The sequence below is a fragment of the Rhinoderma darwinii genome, chromosome 5 (assembly GCF_050947455.1).
Source record: "Rhinoderma darwinii isolate aRhiDar2 chromosome 5, aRhiDar2.hap1, whole genome shotgun sequence".
NCBI lineage: Eukaryota > Metazoa > Chordata > Amphibia > Anura > Rhinodermatidae > Rhinoderma > Rhinoderma darwinii.
The window spans coordinates 320880315-320899800 of NC_134691.1; the positions used below are offsets into that span (position 1 = coordinate 320880315).

At 42.0% G+C, this 19486-nt stretch overlaps 1 protein-coding gene across 4 annotated transcripts in view; it reads right to left on the minus strand.

Annotated features, from left to right (window-relative positions):
• The window catches only part of MLLT10 (MLLT10 histone lysine methyltransferase DOT1L cofactor), a 216530-nt gene that overhangs the window by 175272 nt on the left and 21772 nt on the right, over positions 1–19486 (minus strand). For all 4 annotated transcript variants that reach the window (XM_075827571.1, XM_075827575.1, XM_075827572.1 and 1 more), the window contains exon 2: positions 6534–6654. In XM_075827571.1, the coding sequence (XP_075683686.1) occupies positions 6534–6654 (121 nt within the window). The remainder of the gene's footprint in view (positions 1–6533; positions 6655–19486) is intronic.

The window sequence follows — 19486 nt, forward strand, 5'->3', positions numbered from 1 at the left end:
TCTGAAATATGAAAAACCAGTAGTTTCCCGGAGCAACCAATCAGACGTATTGGAAAATGAAAGCAGTGCTGTGATTGGTTGCTATGGGTAACTGCGCAAGTTTTTTTTATTTTTATACCTCTATACTATGCAATTACAGGGAAATTCCTCTAATCTGACATTTGATAATCCAGAAATCTGATAATCTGAAGAAAAAAAAGTGAAATGTCACGTCTTGGCGAGGTTTCCATGCCCAAAAAAAAAGTATCGGGTATCAACACGCAGATTAGGCTCATTGAACGGAGCTAATATGCGTCCAGACCCGCTACAGTAAAACGGTGAAAATCCAAGGGTCAGCCTTGGATTTCTGCTGCGGATTCTCAGGCAAATCGGAGAAAGATTTTTTTGTCTGAACACAGTCTTATATCTGAAATTTCACAACCCAGAAGCAAAAGACCGAACAGAGATTTTACCTGTAAGGGTCAAACGTACCAGCGGCCGAAACTATGACCGTGTGCGATGGCCAATGGCTGCAACAATAGTGCAGGCAAAATTGTTCAGCCATTGGCTGCTGCAGGTGAGCCAGGCATTGACCGCAAGCGTCAGCCGCTGCATGGGACCGCACCCTTAGGAAATTCCTCTAATTTAAAAAAAAAAAAAAGTTAAATAATCGCGGTTTTTGTTTAGACACTTTATTTGAGGATTCTCTACCCTGACATCATGTTCTGATGATCCGATTGATGGGGCCTGAAGGTCCAGATAATAAGTTCCTTTGTGGGATTCCTCTACTGAAAAACATGGTCGATATTGGATTCACACAGCGTTTTTTTAGGAAAAATGGCACGTTTGTAGTGGCGTTTTTCCTATCGATTTTAGCGGCGAAAAACGCTGTGGCCAGATGTTAGTTTGAAGTCAATGGAGAAATATAAGACGCCTTACATGGCATTATTTTTGGGGGGATGCGTTTTTTGGGTCCGTGTCGTTTTTCTAAATTCGCAGCAAGCCCGGCGTTGGCATTTTTTGCCTCATTTAGTGGCGTTTCTGTCCCATAGACCTCCATAGGTTTTTATTTCCTATTGTGTGTCAATGTGTGTTGTGTTTTTGGAGGCGTTTTTTTCAGAAGAAAAGCATGTGTTGCAAACTGCCGCAAAACGCTGCGTGTGTGAATCCAGCCTTGTGTCGTCAACAGTCTCAAAAAATGTCTCCTCTGTGAAACAGGCTGCATTCAAACGCCTGTAAGGGCTTGTCCACACGTAACGGAATTGCTGCAGAATATCCCTGCATCAATTCCGCAGAAACTAGCAGGCTTTCCGCTGCGGAAAATCCGCACCATTTCCTGCGTCTTTTACTGCAGAAAATGGTGCCGATTTTGCTGCGTTTTTCTGCTGCTGCACTTTGCTGCTACTGTATTCTGCTGCGTATTTTGCGTCCGCAATTCCGGACGGAAAATACACAGAAATTCCGTTACGTGTGGACAAGCTCTAATGCAGACGCATTTTAGCATCCGTATTATGGCTGCAAGAAACCTGGTGGTTCAAATGCACCGAAACTAGATCCCCGTAGGGAGTTTGACGTGTTTCTTATGGTATTTTTATACATGGATTTTTGATGCCATATCTTTATTTTTTTCACATTTTTTACAGCGTTTTTGAACTTCTTTTTGACAAACGCCATCTAAAGATTATGCTGAATTTTTATAAAAACGCCACTGACCCCTTTGCTAAAAACGTTGCTGATGCATAAATGTCTGAACTGTGAATACCCCTCTAAAGTCTCTTTCCCAGGGGGCGGGGGGGGGGGGCTGGATAATAAAAAAAAAAAAACAACAGCATCATGTATAAATATGATTACTTGATCTCTGCTTGGCTTCTAAAATATGGGTCTACCCTGTAGCTGCAGTTCTCAAGTACAGGGGGGGGCATTTATATGGATACACCTAAATAAAATGGGACTGGTTGGTGATATTAACTTCCTGTTTGTGGCACATTAGTATATGGGAGGGGGGAAACTTTTCAAGCTGGGTGTTGACCATAGCGGCCATTTTGAAGTCGGCCATTTTGTATCCAACTTTAGTTTTTTCAATGGGAAGAGGGTCATGTGACACATCAAACTTATCGGGAATTTCACAAGAAAAACAATGGTGTGATTGGTTTTAACGTTACTTTATTCTTTCAAGAGTTATTTACAAGTTTCTGACCACTTATAAAATGTGTTCAAAGTGCTGCCCATTGTGTTGGATTGTCAATGCAACCCTCTTCTCCCACTCTTCACACACTGATAGCAACACCGCAGAAGAAATGCTAGCACAGGCTTCCAGTATCCGTAGTTTCAGTTGCTGCACATCTCACATCTTCACAGCATAGACAATTGCCTTCAGATGACCCCAAAGATAAAAGTCTAAGGGGGTCAGATCGGGAGGCATTTCTTCTGCGGTGTTGCTATCAGTGTGTGAAGAGTGGGAGAAACTTGTAAATAACTCATGAAATAATAAAGTAACGTTAAAACCAAGCACACCATTGTTTTTCTTGTGAAATTCTCGATAAGTTTGATGTGTCACATGACCCTCTTCCCATTGAAAAAACTAAAGTTGGATACAAAATGGCCGACTTCAAAATGGCCGCTATGGTCCACACCCAGCTTGAAAAGTTTCCCCCCTCCCATATACTAATGTGCCACAAACAGGAAGTTAATATCACCAACCATTCCCATTTTATTTAGGTGTATCCATATAAATGGCCCACCCTGTACATTCTCACTATATAAATGGCTGTCAGCAGAAATACTTGTTTGTCCGACAGCTGCCTCCCCATACTCGGATTGGACAAAGGGACATAAGCAGCTGTCAGAAACCCCTGGCACCACTTATCACACCAGACACAAAGAACCAGGCACGTTGAAATCCAAAACGCCCAGTCTTTGTTTAGCCCAAAAACAATTGTCTGGACGGACTCCGCCATTGCATTGTTGGCGAGATCAGCCGACATTTATTTTGTGTATGGCAAGCCGTACTGACTTGGTCGAAACTCTTGTGGATGTATTCCTTGTTTGCAGAGCACTTAGGCCTCATGCACACGACCGTAGCCATGCGTACGGTCCATGATTACGGCACGGACGGCCGCGGGGTGTCATCCACGGGCCATCCGCAAACAAGATGTGCATTGACTTTTAGTAGCCCGGACCTCAAATGTGGCCCGTAAAATGACTTGTCCTATTTTTTTGCGGCTCAGGCTCCCGGCCAATGCACGGACCGTGGAAGGGCCCATAGAAATGAATGGGTCCGCAATTCATTCACATTTTTGCGGATCAATTGCGGACGCAAAAACACGCTAGTGTGCATGAGGTCCTACTCTGCCATGTTTTTCTTTCTAAAAGGAAATAATACAGATTTGTATGTACCGGTCTGGCTGCTAATACTGGACAGCTGACTATCTTGCATTTGCCCAAAAAGTTGACCGTGTGCCCAAGTGCTGCTCTGGGCTCCTAAGCCTTTTATTTTAATAGCTGCTTAACCTCCGTTGGCCTCCAGACTTGTGTACAGTTACATGGACGGCGGCTGCGACTATGACTAATCTCCAGGGAGTAGCGTGACGAGTCTCTGTCAGGTGTCCTGTTGATTAAGAAACTTTGCGACAAAACTTTTTACATTTGGAACGTGGGCCGGTTCGCTCCGTATTGCACGGCTGCTTTTTATTTCCAGTCTGACCCTCAAAATAAGATTTGCTCCCATTAAACTAAAAATTATGATGTTATTTCAATGGTGGACAGATTCATGTGGTTTTTCTATGGTCAGAAAACCCCTTAACTGAGCATTTCAATTTTATTCATTTCATTTTAGGGTTACAGCAAAAAAAACTTACAATTGTTCCATGTTTTTTTTGTTTGTTTGCCCCCCCCCCCCCCCCCCCCAGTTTTTTGCTAACCTAAACAACATGTATATATTTAAATTATAGGTTGTTACTCGTATGGGGATACCCGATGTGGGGGTTTTTTTGATGTCATATTTTATTAAATAAAATATTTTATTTAAAAAAAATATTCTGTGTATTTTTTTTATATACCAAACTTTATTTTACAGGGACTTTAATTTTAAATTTTCTTTTATTTGCAATATAGTGGCATGCTTCTGCATGCCAGCGTATTGTGCCTGCGTATAAAAATATGCACATTCGCCTATTAGGGCATACTACAGGTATACAGATGAGACAGACCTGGGGACCTTTGTCAAGTTCTGGGCTCCATGGTGATGCCAGCCCCGCCAATTATTCCGCCAGGACCTACGATCACTATTAGGGTATGTGAAACGCCCCTAATACGCCTACAAACATCTGCCCATTGCTTTCAATGGGTTTTACGGCGTTCTGTTCCCACGAGCCTTTATTTTACTCGTCGCTGTCAAAATACGGCGCGTATAATGACGGCTCGTCAAAAGAAGTGCAGGACACTTCTTGGGACGTTTTTGGAGGCGTTTTTCATTGACTCCATTGAAAAACAGCTCCAAAAACAGCCGTGAAAAATGCGAGTTGTTAAAAAAAAGTCTGAAAATCAGGAGCTTTTTTTGCCTGAAAACAGCTCCGTATTTTCAGACGTTTCTGGTCACTGCGTGTGAACATACCCTGACTCTTTTGTGTAGTGATCATGTTTGATCGCAGCAGTGAAACCCTTAACTACTGTGATCAGAGTTTTCTCCGATCCCAGCAGGAGCAGGACTGTGTATTACAGCCCCACATCTGCCGCTGATCTCGTGCGTGTACGGGCGGTGCCCACAAGAACATCATGATGAAAATTTACACCATGGTGCGGCAACTGACTGTCGGAAACAGGTTAAATGGGTTTTCTGACAACCAACATTAATCACCTATCCAAAGAATAGGTGATAAATGTTAGATCACTGGAGGCCCCACTGCTAGGACCCCCATACTTCACTGGTATAGATCTGCTAATTTGCTGAGTGATGTAGTCCTCATAGAGCACCCTCAACAATGTGCCAGTTTCTCTGGCGGTGAATATGCACGGTCCGATCATGCAAATAAACTCAACTAAATGGGCAAAACCTGATCTGAATGTGTGAAATGACATACGTTTTCAGTGTCCTACTAGACGGTCCAGTGCGATTTTGATAGGTTTGCCCCACTTTTCTGTTTAGAAAGTTGGCGGTGGATGCCCAAGCTATACCCTGGTTTTCTAGTAGCAGGCACCGAGGGTGACGCACAGAAACAAAAGGGCAACAACAACAAAAATTGCTGTTAGTATCAAACGAATGGTCGCAATTTGCTGTGTCCTTTCTTTCGTGAAGGGGGGGGGGGGGTGATGCCATGTTGTGTCTCTTTTTAATGTTCAAATATCAGAGGGTATGGAGGTGGCATCGAGCAGCTGGTAACCAAAAAGTAGTAGAGCTATCATATGTCGGGGACAAAAACTTCCAGGAATAAATCTTGTCATTATGGGCTCGTCTGTGAGTATTAGGAGGAGCGGGCGCCGCACAGGTGTACATGTGAGGATGGCGACACTGCTGATTACCCACCTGTTTCTATATAGGGTATAATTAATCATGGCCTCGTGAGACGAGGACCGGGACACGAAGGGGAATATTTTGCATTTAGATTTTACAAAAAGCAGTTTGGATTATCTGCCTCATGTTTGCTCACGCGCTGCTAATTTCCTACATTTCCAGTCAATTTTTAATTATATTAATGAAATAAAATACACATTAAATAGCATTTTGCCATTTGTATATGCTTTATCAGAACTGCCCTAGAGCCTGCATTTTTTTTTTTTTTTGGTCCATTCAAGAAATATAAAGTAAATTTTCCCAAAAAAATTCTGTCAATAAAACGGTTTAGTTGATTCTTATTTATATTTGTTTCTGGGAGAGTGATAAGAAGTATGGCTGGCATTTCCGTTCACACAGGAGCCGCCATTCCGCTTTTTCTGGCTTTGAGGCACAAATAAAACTTTTGCTGCGGGTTTGCTGCAATGTGTGGGTGCAGAAATGCCCCTGGAACTGCTGCTATGGAAGATCCCATAGCGATACCAATGTGAAAATTACGTGAAAAACCCACAGCGATACCTAAAAGCTAGACTTTTTCTAAACGCACAGTGTGAATGAGATTTTTTTTCAAGATTCATTTATATTCATGTGATATCTGGCCACAGAAAAACATCAAGTGTGAAATTGACCGTACTAGCCAAATTTACTGTGGAAGCTGAGCGACAATCCTCGTGGGACTTGTAGTTGAAGCCGTATCAGTTGTCACTCCGCTTTCCCGAAGACAGATATAGTTAAGAGCCCGCTGAACAACATTTTTACGACAACTCAATTCTGAATTATTTCTTTTTAATTTGCAAGTTATCGTGATGATTTTTAGATATGTCTTTTTTTCATAGACACTAGTTAAAGGAAAAAGTCGAGCTTAATGATGAGGTTGCTGAATACATTTTCCACCCTCTTGTAAAATGAGAGAATCTGATTGGCTGCTGCATTTTATTATTTTTGTATACCTGACCACCATTGTATCTTCAGATATGGCTCCTTACAGTCAGATATATATAGATACCTTATCATGCAAACCATATTGTATCCTCATGAGGTTCCAGGGCCCTTCTTTTTTTTGTTCGCCGTGCTCCATTGTTGGTATAAGACTTCTTTGGGCTTTCCATGTTTTCTCGCCAATGACTCTGTCCAAAAAAAAGAAAAAGAAAAAACTATAATATAATATGAAGAAAACAGGAATATGTTTCTTGGAAATGTTTATATTGCCATACCAGGGTAAGAAAAAAAAATGCATGTATTTTCCCAAATATTATAGCACCTCTTTACACTTTTTATAGATCAGTGTGCCATGTTGTAAAAGGGGCTTAAAGTAGTGTACCGACCCTAAAAATAAAGTTAAAATGTCTGACAATGGTAACCAGTGGTACTTGATTTTAGGTGTTGGAAAAGGTCGTCATCTATGAACCTCTCCCCATATGACTTCTTAAAGAAGTATTCTGGGCAAAACTCATAGGCTCCCTCAGACCAAGTTGATTCAGTTTCCAGAGATCCACCACCAGGGCGGCTACTAGCAATTCTTGTCAAAGACCACCCCTCTCGGTCTATGTATTTTAAATAATACTAAGAATAAGGGAAATGGGCCTTGACAAGCTACCTTGAGACTTACTGATTAAGCGGCAACGCCAGAGGGTGGTCTCGGGAATGGAACCACTATACCAGGTAATACTTCAGAAGTGGAAGGAAGTCCAAACTCGGATTGTGTTTTGCCCAGATTATTTCTTCTTTTTTTCTCAATCTGAATAACCCCTCCTCAATAAACAATCAGTTGATCGCCGGGGATTTCAGCAGGTGAAACCACAGGGATCAGGGAGGCCCTGTGAGTCCTCCTGTTGAAACCCCCGGCGATCAACTGATTTCACTGCACTATACACAGATTGTGATCACTCACATCAGTCCTTGTCCCCATTGGGGCTCCAAATAGTTTTATGTACACACAGTTAATCTATTAGTATGGGGTTGTTGTTTTTTGTGGGGAGGGTTTAGTGCATCATTAACATAAGGTTAAAATAAAGTGTCGCTGGTTTTGCAAGTTTGATGCAAATTGGCAGAATTGCTTAATAAATTCGTCACTCTTCATTTGCGTTATTTTTTCAAAAATATCTTTTTAATGAACGTGCCCCACTGTGTGCCTGCAAATTCCTATTTTTCCATTCACTGACAGTTAACATCTGAAAAAATGAAAAAAAAATTATTCCTGGAAAAAAAAATGCAATAAAAAAAGTCCACCAAAACGCCATCTGAGACCCCGTCCTTACTATCTGCTACTACCATTGTCGAGAGAACGTATTATGGAGGAGAATAAGAGCATGCACTGTACAGAATTGGCAGCATTTTCATTCAACACATATTTCTTTATAAAAAAAAAAAATCTGCAATCTTTATTTTTGGGTGAAATAAGATAAATTAATGTAAAGCAAATCCGTTCTATATAATAATAGTTATAGATTTATTATTGCACAAAGCACGTGCATTGCTCTCCACGTTACTGTATGGAGTGCAAGAGGTTAAGTAGTCTTCCCTTCCCCCTTTCTAGAACCACCCATTTCCAGCGCAGTGATAGTAAAAGGAGAGGGGCAGCTGGCGGGCTCTGGATTACAGAGCTAGGAAGCAGAAGCCGAGCTGCAGCCACTCATCATTAACCTCTTTGTTGCTGAAAAGCAGAGCATGTATAGGATTTTATGAGAGAACAAGCAATAAATATAAGAGAGTGGTGACACCTACAATGGGGGTCCTATCATAGGCTTTAATAGTAGATATATACCGTAGTTATAGAAAGCATGCATAGCACGGGGAACTAATGGCTGATTAAATATTACGTGCTCCACCAGCATCTTACGGACGGCGTATAAAAGCATTGGCGAGATTTCAATCTCTTGCCCAGTTTCATGGGGATAATGATAAAGTTGAGCTGCGTCGAGCGTGCCGGCTATATGTTGACGCAGAATCGGTGCGGCCGCAATGTTGACGCCACCATCGCTGTCTGTTGGTAAACTGTCTACATCAACAGAACCATCTTGGTACACAACTTTGTGTAATTGTGTTCGCATCTTTCATATGATAAATGAAGCTCATGGTCCAGTGCCTCAAATTAGTGCAATTGGGGGGGGGGGGGGGGGGTTCTGTACCAAATAACATCAATTTAATGCAATGATCCTCGCTTCAAAGAGCTTGGCTCAACTCAAGTGTATGCGTGAGGCCACAGATGTTGTGAATCCAAGAAAATGTCTTCTCATGGAGCCAAGGAACTAACGAGATAGAGACATTTTTGCCCTTAACCTCTTTGTTTTACACTAGTGGACAGATAATACGGAGTCGTTGGCCCTCGCTGTGTCATTTCGACGCATTGTTTACTCATTGAAGGCCTATTATCTAATGGCATTCCTCAGATAAGATCGGCTGTTTGTAGGGGATGCCTATTGTCTTACTATTCTGGTAAAATATAATAAGTAGCGTCATGTGGGCAGCCAACAATTTTGTTGTTTTTTTTTCCCCCTATATATTGAATGTGATCCCATAGCTTGTAAGCGGTGGTGGTTTTAGGATTTAGGACATCTTTGTAAATTAGATAAAACTTTGATATCTGGTTTAAATGATGTGTTGAGACTTTGTTCTCCAGAGTTTTCCCTTTTTTTAACGTGGATTTTGTCAATTATTATAAAAGAAGAAATCCGTCAATAGGTCACATTAGTTTCTATGGGATTCTAATTTGTGCCATCATTTATTTTGACAGACTTTAAGATCCGTGAACAGATCTTGTAATATTTAGCAGATCAAAAAGGGCAGCGTTTATTAACGTTTATTGCATTTTTTAATTTAATTTTAAATAAAATTTTGCACCAAAAGATATGCAAGGCTAAATCCTACACTACGTAGGGTCCTGGCATTGATGATATTTGGATATTTGGATTATGTTTGATACAAGTGATGACATCTGTTTTTAACAGTGTAAGTTTTCTTTGCTACCATGTGAGGCCAAGTAAATAAGTGCATGCGGAGGGCCCACTCTATTCATTTCTTATTTGCTAGAGCTGTACCAACATGGCCTTGAATTGTACATCACACTTACCACTCTAATGCAAGAAAGATTGACTCAAGGTCTAGGCCTTATTATCAGTTTAGTTGGCAAGCTCCGGTGCCCAAATGATAAAAATATGTGGTGCGAACACCATTAGATGCATTTATAAAAATGTCTTTGTTGTAGAAATGTGTATCCCCCTCCCCTTCCCATTTGCACCAATTCACCAAGTGTCCTATGACTTTTTTTTTTCCTCCCCTAGGAACAAGTGCTCAAATTGTGAAATACAAGAAATGTAATTAACCACTAAGATAGAAGAATAAGTGTTCTCATCACGGCAGTAAATATAGTACTTCAAAATGCTGAGGGTAATTGTCACCAAGCAGGTCTGAAACGTTTTATTTTCCGCATTTCTCATTAAGATTTTTTTTACACATTTCTGTCATTTTTATTTAAAAAAAAATAAAATAAAAATAACAAAAAAAAGCACAAAACACTCACCTATTTAAAGACCTACATTCCTCCGTATTCCACATTATCTTAATAATAAAAATAAAATATAGCGTCATTAATAATTGGAGCTATTCACGTGGCATATTCAGTGGATCGGTCTATCAAATAAAAAAAAATTATATTTTGCCTTTCTAATAAAAAAAATATACAATTCTATTAAAATATATACAAGATCAATTTGGAAGGAAACATTTTCCTTTTTTTTTTTTCCCCCATCATGTTCGGTTATGATATCATGGTGTGATGATTACTTGCTAATTAATTTAATAGACAGCATGCACAGTTAAATATTTTTTGGCCATTGAGTGAAAGGTAGGGTGCACTGTTATCTTTAACAAGTGAACAGTAGATTAAAGACCCCTAGTAAGACATTTAACATAATACACTTCCTAACAAAAAAAAAAAAAAAAAAAAAGCAGACATTGTAATCCTTTCATGCAGTTCTCTATATTTAGACCACGTATTCCCAGGAAGATTATAAACACCATTTTTATGATTTTCTAATTCGCATGCACAACTTTAACATTTTTCACTTCCACTGCCAACAAGATAAACCAGATTCCGAACAAAGAATCAAGGCAAAATAATGTACCAAATTTTATGTGGGCTAATGCAGACCACGTTCCCATTTTATTCATTTTTATTGTTATTTGTATTTATTTTTTAATTGTTAAAAAATACTTTTCATCAAAGACTCCCTAAAGGTTTATAAACATAATACTCTTATGACAGTTGTTAAAAATTTAAAAAACATAAACTAAAAAAGGAAATAAAAACTTAATGGGTTAAAACTATTTGCTTGAAAAGCAGAAGACAAATGGTTGCCCTGTGTTGAGTGTAGAACAGACTATTTAGTGGCTTGAACTAATTTAACTAGAGATTCCATTCTGACATTTAGGAGCTTGAAATTTATATTTTTAGGTTAAAAAGTCATATATATAATATTTGTATCTGGACTCCACGCAGATGTTCATTTGCTCAAAATGAGGAATTGTGTAAAGAATTTTGTTGGGGTAAGTTCTGAGCACATTAGTACCTGTTTTTTTCTTTTTATTTCTTACATTTTTTGATTATGTTGTTCTGGTTTTTTTTTATAATTTTTTTTATTATTAGATTTTATTTATTTACCCAAGTTGTTTAATATTTGTAGTAAATTTATGCTTTTTTGCCTAAATGCCTAAAACCTTTATGAACTTCCTAGTGAATATTTTGGATATATCTGTGGCCGAATTCTCCCCATTGAAAACCAGAATTAAGGGAAAACCCTCACAATGTTATACAGAGAGAGCTTGATCATGCTGTGCCTTTGGGAAAAATCCTTGTATTGCCAAGGCCCTAATGTGCTTTTTTCCACTTGATGCACATGAAAAAAATCATTAGGAAAACAGCATAGACTTTTTTTTTTTTTTTTTTCACGGGCAGTGAATTTCATGAGGAGGGGGCTTGTATGGACACAAGTAATATCCTTTATTAGTGTAAAGATTTGTATCATCATATAAAGTATGTAAGCTTAAAAATATATTGAAACAAATCTGCAGGTGGCATTGAGCATATTATGTATCACAGCTTAATAATATTTAGAAATAAAATAATATATTAGCTGTATAGGTCAATGTATGTAAATAAAAGGTTGAAAACTGTAGAGAATATTTTTTTAATACAATGTGTTGAACTTAAAAACATCAAGTGTCTAAATAATATGTCCTTATCCTCATATAATAAAGCTATCCTTAGGAATAAATATTAAAAAGTGTCTTCTATGTTGAAGCTGAAAGATAAGGTTATAGTATATGTAATGCATCAAGATCAACAGTAAATTAAAAAGAAAACTAGAAATGAATATACTCTGATACAATATATACAAACGTAATAAATACATTAAAAAGGAATATTTAGGTAGCATATCCCCACGCAATGTATCTAAACATACATTTAATTATCAATCACACAATGTATCTAAGCTTAAAATGCGTACCATATAGGCTCTGTTCACATGTATATATCTAATGTGCCTAAAGAGTTGTCTTGGCCAGACGTGTGCCTATAGTGTCCTTTTCGCCCGTTTGGCCGGTAAACCGTATTGGAAAGCATAGGCGACTACAATTTTCAATAAAACTGGATGGCGCAAAAATAAAATAAAAATTGCCCAAATTTTTGGGGACATTGGTAAAAATATGAAACTCTATAGGCCTACGGTTGTATGCGTTCGGCATCACCGTTCAAACTTGTATGCCGAATGCATAGCATGATTGTTGTGTGAGCAGTGCCTAAACTGTTCTGTATTTTACTTTGTAATAATATTTTGGATTGCAGAACTGCTATTTAGTTTACAGCCGCTTTTATCTGAATGTACTAAGAAAAGTTATTATTCCTATTACATTTTTTTTAACCTACATGCAACTTTTTCTCTTTCAAAATATTTATAAAATCTGCAGTTAAATGTAAGTTTAAAAAAAAAAAAAAAAAAAAATATATATATATAAATGTGGACACACACACACACCCATCTCTAAAAGATCACCTCTTTGAGAAGACCACTCCCTTATCAAGACCAGATTTCCTGTGGCAAATTTCCAATTATGCATACTGGACGTCTGTGAGAAGACCACCCCCATAGAAGACCACTTTTCCGATGCAGTTTCAAAGAGGTTTATATATAATGCTGTGTGGTGTATGTTCAGCAAAATATCCCGTAGTATATGCCGAACAAATAGTCAATTTATGCAACTTATGCCTTGCAGTTTCATACGTTGCCCGTTGACTCCCACATGGTGTGAACATAGACCTAAGTTGACCGTACAAATACAATGTATAGGCTGCTCGACTGTCCTTCATGTCTGCTGTGGGAAACAAGGATCGAGCATGTTGGATTTTACGATGCCAAAACCTTAGTTCCCTTGGGAGAGAAGCAGTGCCAGAGGTGTTTGGTAGTAGCTTATCCCCTTCTCAGTACGGCATGTTTATGGCGAAGTTGGGGGAGATAACTATTGTCCAAAAGGACGTTCAGTCATATCTTATATGTATGGCAGGATTAGAAGCTGCCTATACATAGAAGTGCGACCATTCAGTCTAACTACTAACGTCACACATTGTCGGATACTGTTTTATTTTAATCCCCCTTGACAAGTGTCAAAAGCATGCTGGATTATAACATCCAATTGGCTGCCAATCGACCATTTCTACCAAAAATGTCAAATAATTAGCCAGAAAATCCACAACGGTGGATCAAATTTTCAACGTATCGATCGCAATTGGCCTCCTGGATGAAAGAATGCGACCAATTCCAGGCCAACCATGAGACCAATCCAACAAAATGCCTTTTTCAGACCAACGTTATCTCGTGGGTGTCCAGCAGCTGCATAATACAGGACGAGTCCTATCATTTATCACATGCGGACATTACTTGTTAGATCAGAGCCAATAATACAAGAACACAAAAATATGTCTAATATTCAGAAGTCATGTACATGCGTTTATGGCCTATGCACAAGCAATGTCCAGCCCGGGATGAGCGACATATTGTCCTGTATTAACAGGAGAGGGGTTTCTATTTGTTTCAGGACTGTCTTGAGCTCGAGGAATATTACTAGGTTTTATATGGGATATTATTGGCGCTGATCCAACACGTAATGTCTGCACTTGATAAATGATAAGATTCATCCTGTACTGTAAAGCTGCTAATGGCCATAGTGTTACGCTATAGATTAATTATGTAGCCTTCTCTTTACAAGGGATTTGTGACTTCTGTGCCTACAGACGTACAGTACAGAGTAAATGGTGTATATAAAATTATTTTGTATATGTGTGTGTATATATATATATATATATATATGTGTGTATATATACAGAAATGTACAATATCAACAGTGTTCACACACGCTATGTTATTACTGCTAAATCTAAGGCTTGATTCACACGAGCATGTTACGTACGTAATGGACGGAACATATTTTGGCCGCAAGTCCCGGACCGAACACACTGCAGGGAGCCGGGTTCCTAGCATCATAGTTCGATGCTAGGAGTCCCTGCCTCTCCGTGGAACTACTGTCCCGTACTGAAAACATGATTACAGTTGTCCTGCAGCGAGGCAGGGACTGCTAGCGTCGTACATAACTATGATGCTAGGAGCCCGGCTCCCTGCAGTGTGTTCGGTCCGGGACTTGTGGCCGAAATACGTTCCGTCCTTTACGGACGTAACATGCTTGTGTGAACCCAGCCTTAGGGTCCTATTATACGGCCCAGTGTGGGCAGTGCAAACCAGCGCTGATCAACGAGACCGCTCGTTGATCGGCGTACATTTCACAAGGAGCTGTGATTGGTTATATATCAGGACGAGCTCACATTACTCCGATCGCTCATCCCCATACATTTCTATCATGTCGGCAGCAAGTCTCCCTGTTTACACATAATATTTTAGGCGGCAGAAACTATACGATCAGCCGATGAACGAGCGTTTGCTGGTTCATCGGCTGATCGTTGCCCTGTTTACACGGGGCAATGATCAGGAATGAACGTTCTGTGAACACTCTTTTGCCCGATAATTGGCCTGTGTAAAAGTGCCATAAGTAAATGTAGCAGATGATGGGGGTCCTTATAAGTAGTCACATCATCTCCATATCTCTCCACATGATGAATGTTGCAGCCACACACTGCACTCTGCTACATTGTAACTCCAGGAAGAAGAGATCTGTATTTGTGAGAATATACTTTGTGATCACAGACAAAGCCTGGCCACATAATACTATAATATAGCACTTTTCCTAGGGTTAGCACGTGATCAGAGGTGAAATGTATGAGCTGGAAGTGTAGGACAGGACATCACTAATTTATCTCCAGTATCCAGCAAGTTCCAACTCGTACAAGATCCGAGACACGGAGACCTCATCACACAATGCACGAGAAATCACACATAGTCAAGGCTGCAATTAACTGATCCTGTCCAGATTTCATTATAGTTGCAGTCGTAGCATATCGGTCTATTTGTGCTTTAGACTGTACGTTTGTTGTAGGGGACAACTTGGCTTGAAGTTGTATCAGGGACTATTGCTGACTGCTACAATGTCGCCATATATTGAGCTGTGCACGCTAGATGGAGAACTAAGGTCGTGTTCACACTTCTGCTATTTCTTTTTTCATCAGGTTTCTGTTCCTGTTTAAGGCCAGGATCACACACACAGTTTTGATGCAGTTTTTATAAAGAAAAGTCTGATGCATTGCCTTTCTTTTGTGTCCACTTCAAAAAATTGAAATCAAAAACTGTGTGTGTGATCCTGGCCTAAAGGCCTGATTAATGTAGCATGCTATCCAGTAATAATAAAAAAAAAGATACCTGACAGACCCATTACAAGTTGATGGACTATTAAAGAGGACCTGTCAGCTGTCTTGAGATGTTTAATTTTGTAAATACTTGTATGGAACAAGGGCGTAGCTAAAGGCTCATGGGCCCTGGTTCAAGAATTCAGCTTGGGCCCCCTAGCCCTCCCCAACACCACAAGACCTATGCCTAGCCGCCTTGCCCAACAGCCCCCATGTATGCCCACACAGTATAATGCCACCCCATACAGTATAATGCCCCCATGGATGCCAAACAGTATAATGCCCCCCCATAGCCGCCCCCATACAGTATAATGCCCCCATAGCCAACCCCACACAGTATAATGCCCTTCATAGCCGCCCCCACACAGTATAATGCTCTCCATAGCTACTCCCACACAGTATAATCCTCCCCATAGCTACTCCCATACAGTATAATGCTTCCCGTTGCTGCCCCCATACAGTATAATACCCCCATAGCTGCCCTCATACAGTATAATGCTCCCATAACTGCCCGCTTACACAGTATAATGCCCCCATAGCTGCCCTCATACAATATAATGCTCCCATAACTGCCCGCTTACACAGTATAATGCCCCCATAGCTGGCCCCCACACATTATAATGCCCCCCACACCCCAAATTCATACAGATAGACTAATTTGACATTTAGATTCTGAATTCTAATGGGCAGGGGCGTTGCTAGGGTCTTAAAAGATCAGGGTCACGAGCCCTGAGACATATATTTACCCCCCCCCCCACCCCACAAAAAAAATAAAATGGACATACATATCGGAGATGGCATATCTATAAGACTAAGGCTCCTATAGCTGCACCGCTGGATATAATTAGATGAATTGTCTCAGCAGACAGTATCACACATGATAGGCTTAGATACATGGCCCCAGCAGACAGTATCACACATGATAGGCTTAGATGCATGGCCCCAGCAGACAGTATCATACATGATAGGCTTAGATGCATGGCCCCAGCAGACAGTATCACAGATGATAGGCTTAGATACATGGCCCCAGCAGACAGTATCATACATGATAGGCTTAGATACATGGCCCCTGCAGACAGTATCAGACATGATAGGCTTAGATGCATGGCCCCAGCAGACAGTATCACACATGATAGGCTTAGATACAGGGCCCCAGCAGTCATTATCATACATGATAGGCTTAGATACATGGCCCCAGCAGACAGTATCACACATGATAGGCTTAGATACATGGCCCCAGCAGACAGTATCATACATGATAGGCTTAGATACATGGCCCCTGCAGACAGTATCAGACATGATAGGCTTAGATGCATGGCCCCAGCAGACATTATCACACATGATAGGCTTAGATACAGGGCCCCAGCAGTCATTATCATACATGATAGGCTTAGATACATGGCCCCTGCAGACAGTATCAGACATGATAGGCTTAGATGCATGGCCCCAGCAGACATTATCACACATGATAGGCTTAGATACAGGGCCCCAGCAGTCATTATCATACATGATAGGCTTAGATACATGGCCCCAGCAGACAGTATCACAGATGATAGGCTTAGATGCATGGCCCCAGCAGACAGTATCACACATGATAGGCTTAGATACATGGCCCCAGCAGACAGTATCATACATAATAGACTTAGATACATGGCCCCTGCAGACAGTATCAGACATGATAGGCTTAGATGCATGGCCCCAGCAGACAGTATCACACATGATAGGCCTAGATACATGGCCCCAGCAGACAGTATCATACATGATAGGCTTAGATACATGGCCCCTGCAGACAGTATCAGACATGATAGGCTTAGATGCATGGCCCCAGCAGACAGTATCACACATGATAGGCCTAGATACATGGCCCCAGCAGACAGTATCATACATGATAGGCTTAGATACATGGCCCCTGCAGACAGTATCAGACATGATAGGCTTAGATACATGGCCCCAGCAGACAGTATCACAGATGATAGGCTGAGGGTATGTTCACACGGCCAAATTTCAGACGTATACGAGGCGTATTATGCCTCGTTTTACGTCTGAAAATACGGCTCCAATACGTCGGCAAACATCTGCCCATTCATTTGAATGGGTTTGCCGACGTACTGTGCAGACGACCTGTTATTTACGCGTCGTCGTTTGACAGCTGTCAAACGACGACTCGTAAAAATACAGCCTCGTCAAAAGAAGTGCAGGACACTTCTTTCAGACGTTTTTGGAGCTGTTTTCTCATAGACTCCAATGAAAACAGCTCCAAAAACGGACATAAAAAACGCAGCGAAAACGGCGCGAAAAACGCAGCGAAAAATGCGAGTTGGTAAAAAAACGTCTGAAAAGCAGGGTCTGTTTTCCCTTGAAAACAGCTCTGGATTTTCAGACGTTTTGGTTGACTACGTGTGAACATACCCTGAGATGCATGGCCCCAGCAGACAGTATCACACATGATAGGCTTTGATGCATGGCCCCTGCAGACAGTATCACACATGATAGGCTTAGATACATGGCCCCTGCAGACAGTATCATACATGATAGGCTTAGATACATGGCCCCAGCAGACAGTATCACAGATGATAGGCTTAGGCGGGATTCACACGACAGGGTTTCCCGGCCGGGTGCCGGCCGTTCATAAATCGTCCGGCACCCGGCTGCATTAGGAATAATAGACCCCTAATGGGGCTATTCACACGACCGATTTTTTGACGGCCGGGAAAACCGGCCGTCAAAAAATAGGACATGCTCTATTTTCGGCCGGGTGCCCGGCCGCCCGGCTCCCATAGAAGTCTATGGGGCCGGGTAACACCCGGCCATCACCGGAATGTGTCCCGAGTGATGGCCGGGTCTACCGTCGCTCGCGCACTCTCTCTCCTCCTCCTCACAGTGCAGAGTGCATGTGAGGAGGAGGAGGAGGGTCTTTTATTGCTCGCTGTAGGAGTCGGAATCCCCAATCCCCGGCCGGGGATTGGGGATTCCGCTACAGGAGAAGTGCGTGACTACACTGTCCAGATATGGACACAGCGAAGTCACTCACTTCTGCAGCGGAATCCCCGACTCTATGGCCGGGGATGCCGCTACAGGAGAAGTGCGTCACTACACTGTCCATATATGGACACAGCGAAGTCACGCACTTCCTCAGCGGAATCCCCAACTCTATGGCCGGGGATGCCGCTACAGGAGAAGTGCATGACTACACTGTCCATATATGGACACAGCGAAGTCACGCACTTCTGCAGCGGAATCCCCGACTCTATGGCCGGGGATGCCGCTACAGGAGAAGTGCATGACTACACTGTCCATATATGGACACAGCGAAGTCACGCACTTCTGCAGCGGAATCCCCGACTCTATGGCCGGGGATGCCGCTACAGGAGAAGTGAGTGACTACACTGTCCATATATGGACACAGAGAAGTCACGCACTTCTGCAGCGGAATCCCCGACTCTATGGCCGGGGATGCCGCTACAGGAGAAGTGCATGACTACACTGTCCATATATGGACACAGCAAAGTCACGTACTTCTGCAGCGGAATCCCCGACTCTATGGCCGGGGAAGCCGCTACAGGAGAAGTGCATGACTACACTGTCCATATATGGACACAGCAAAGTCACGTACTTCTGCAGCGGAATCCCCGACTCTATGGCCGGGGATTCCGCTACAGGAGAAGTGAGTGACTACACTGTCCATATATGGACATTGAAGTCAGTGACTTCTCCTGGAAGGGGGGGGGATAGGTGTAACCTACAGGGGGCTGTGTGGGATCACCTACAGGGGGCTGTGTGGGATCACCTACAGGGGGCTGGGTGGCATCACCTACAGGGGGCTGGGTGGCATCACCTACAGGGGGCAGGGTGGCATCACCTACAGGGGGCAGGGTGGCATCACCTACAGGGGGCTGGGTGGCATCACCTACAGGGGGCAGGGTGGCATCACCTACAGGGGGCAGGGTGGGTGGCATCACCTACAGGGGGCAGGGTGGGTGGCATCACCTACAGGGGGCTGGGTGGCATTACCTACAGGGGGCTGGGTGGCATTACCTACAGGGGGCTGGGTGGAATCACCTACAGGGGGCAGGGTGGCATCACCTACAGGGGGCTGGGTGGCATCACCTACA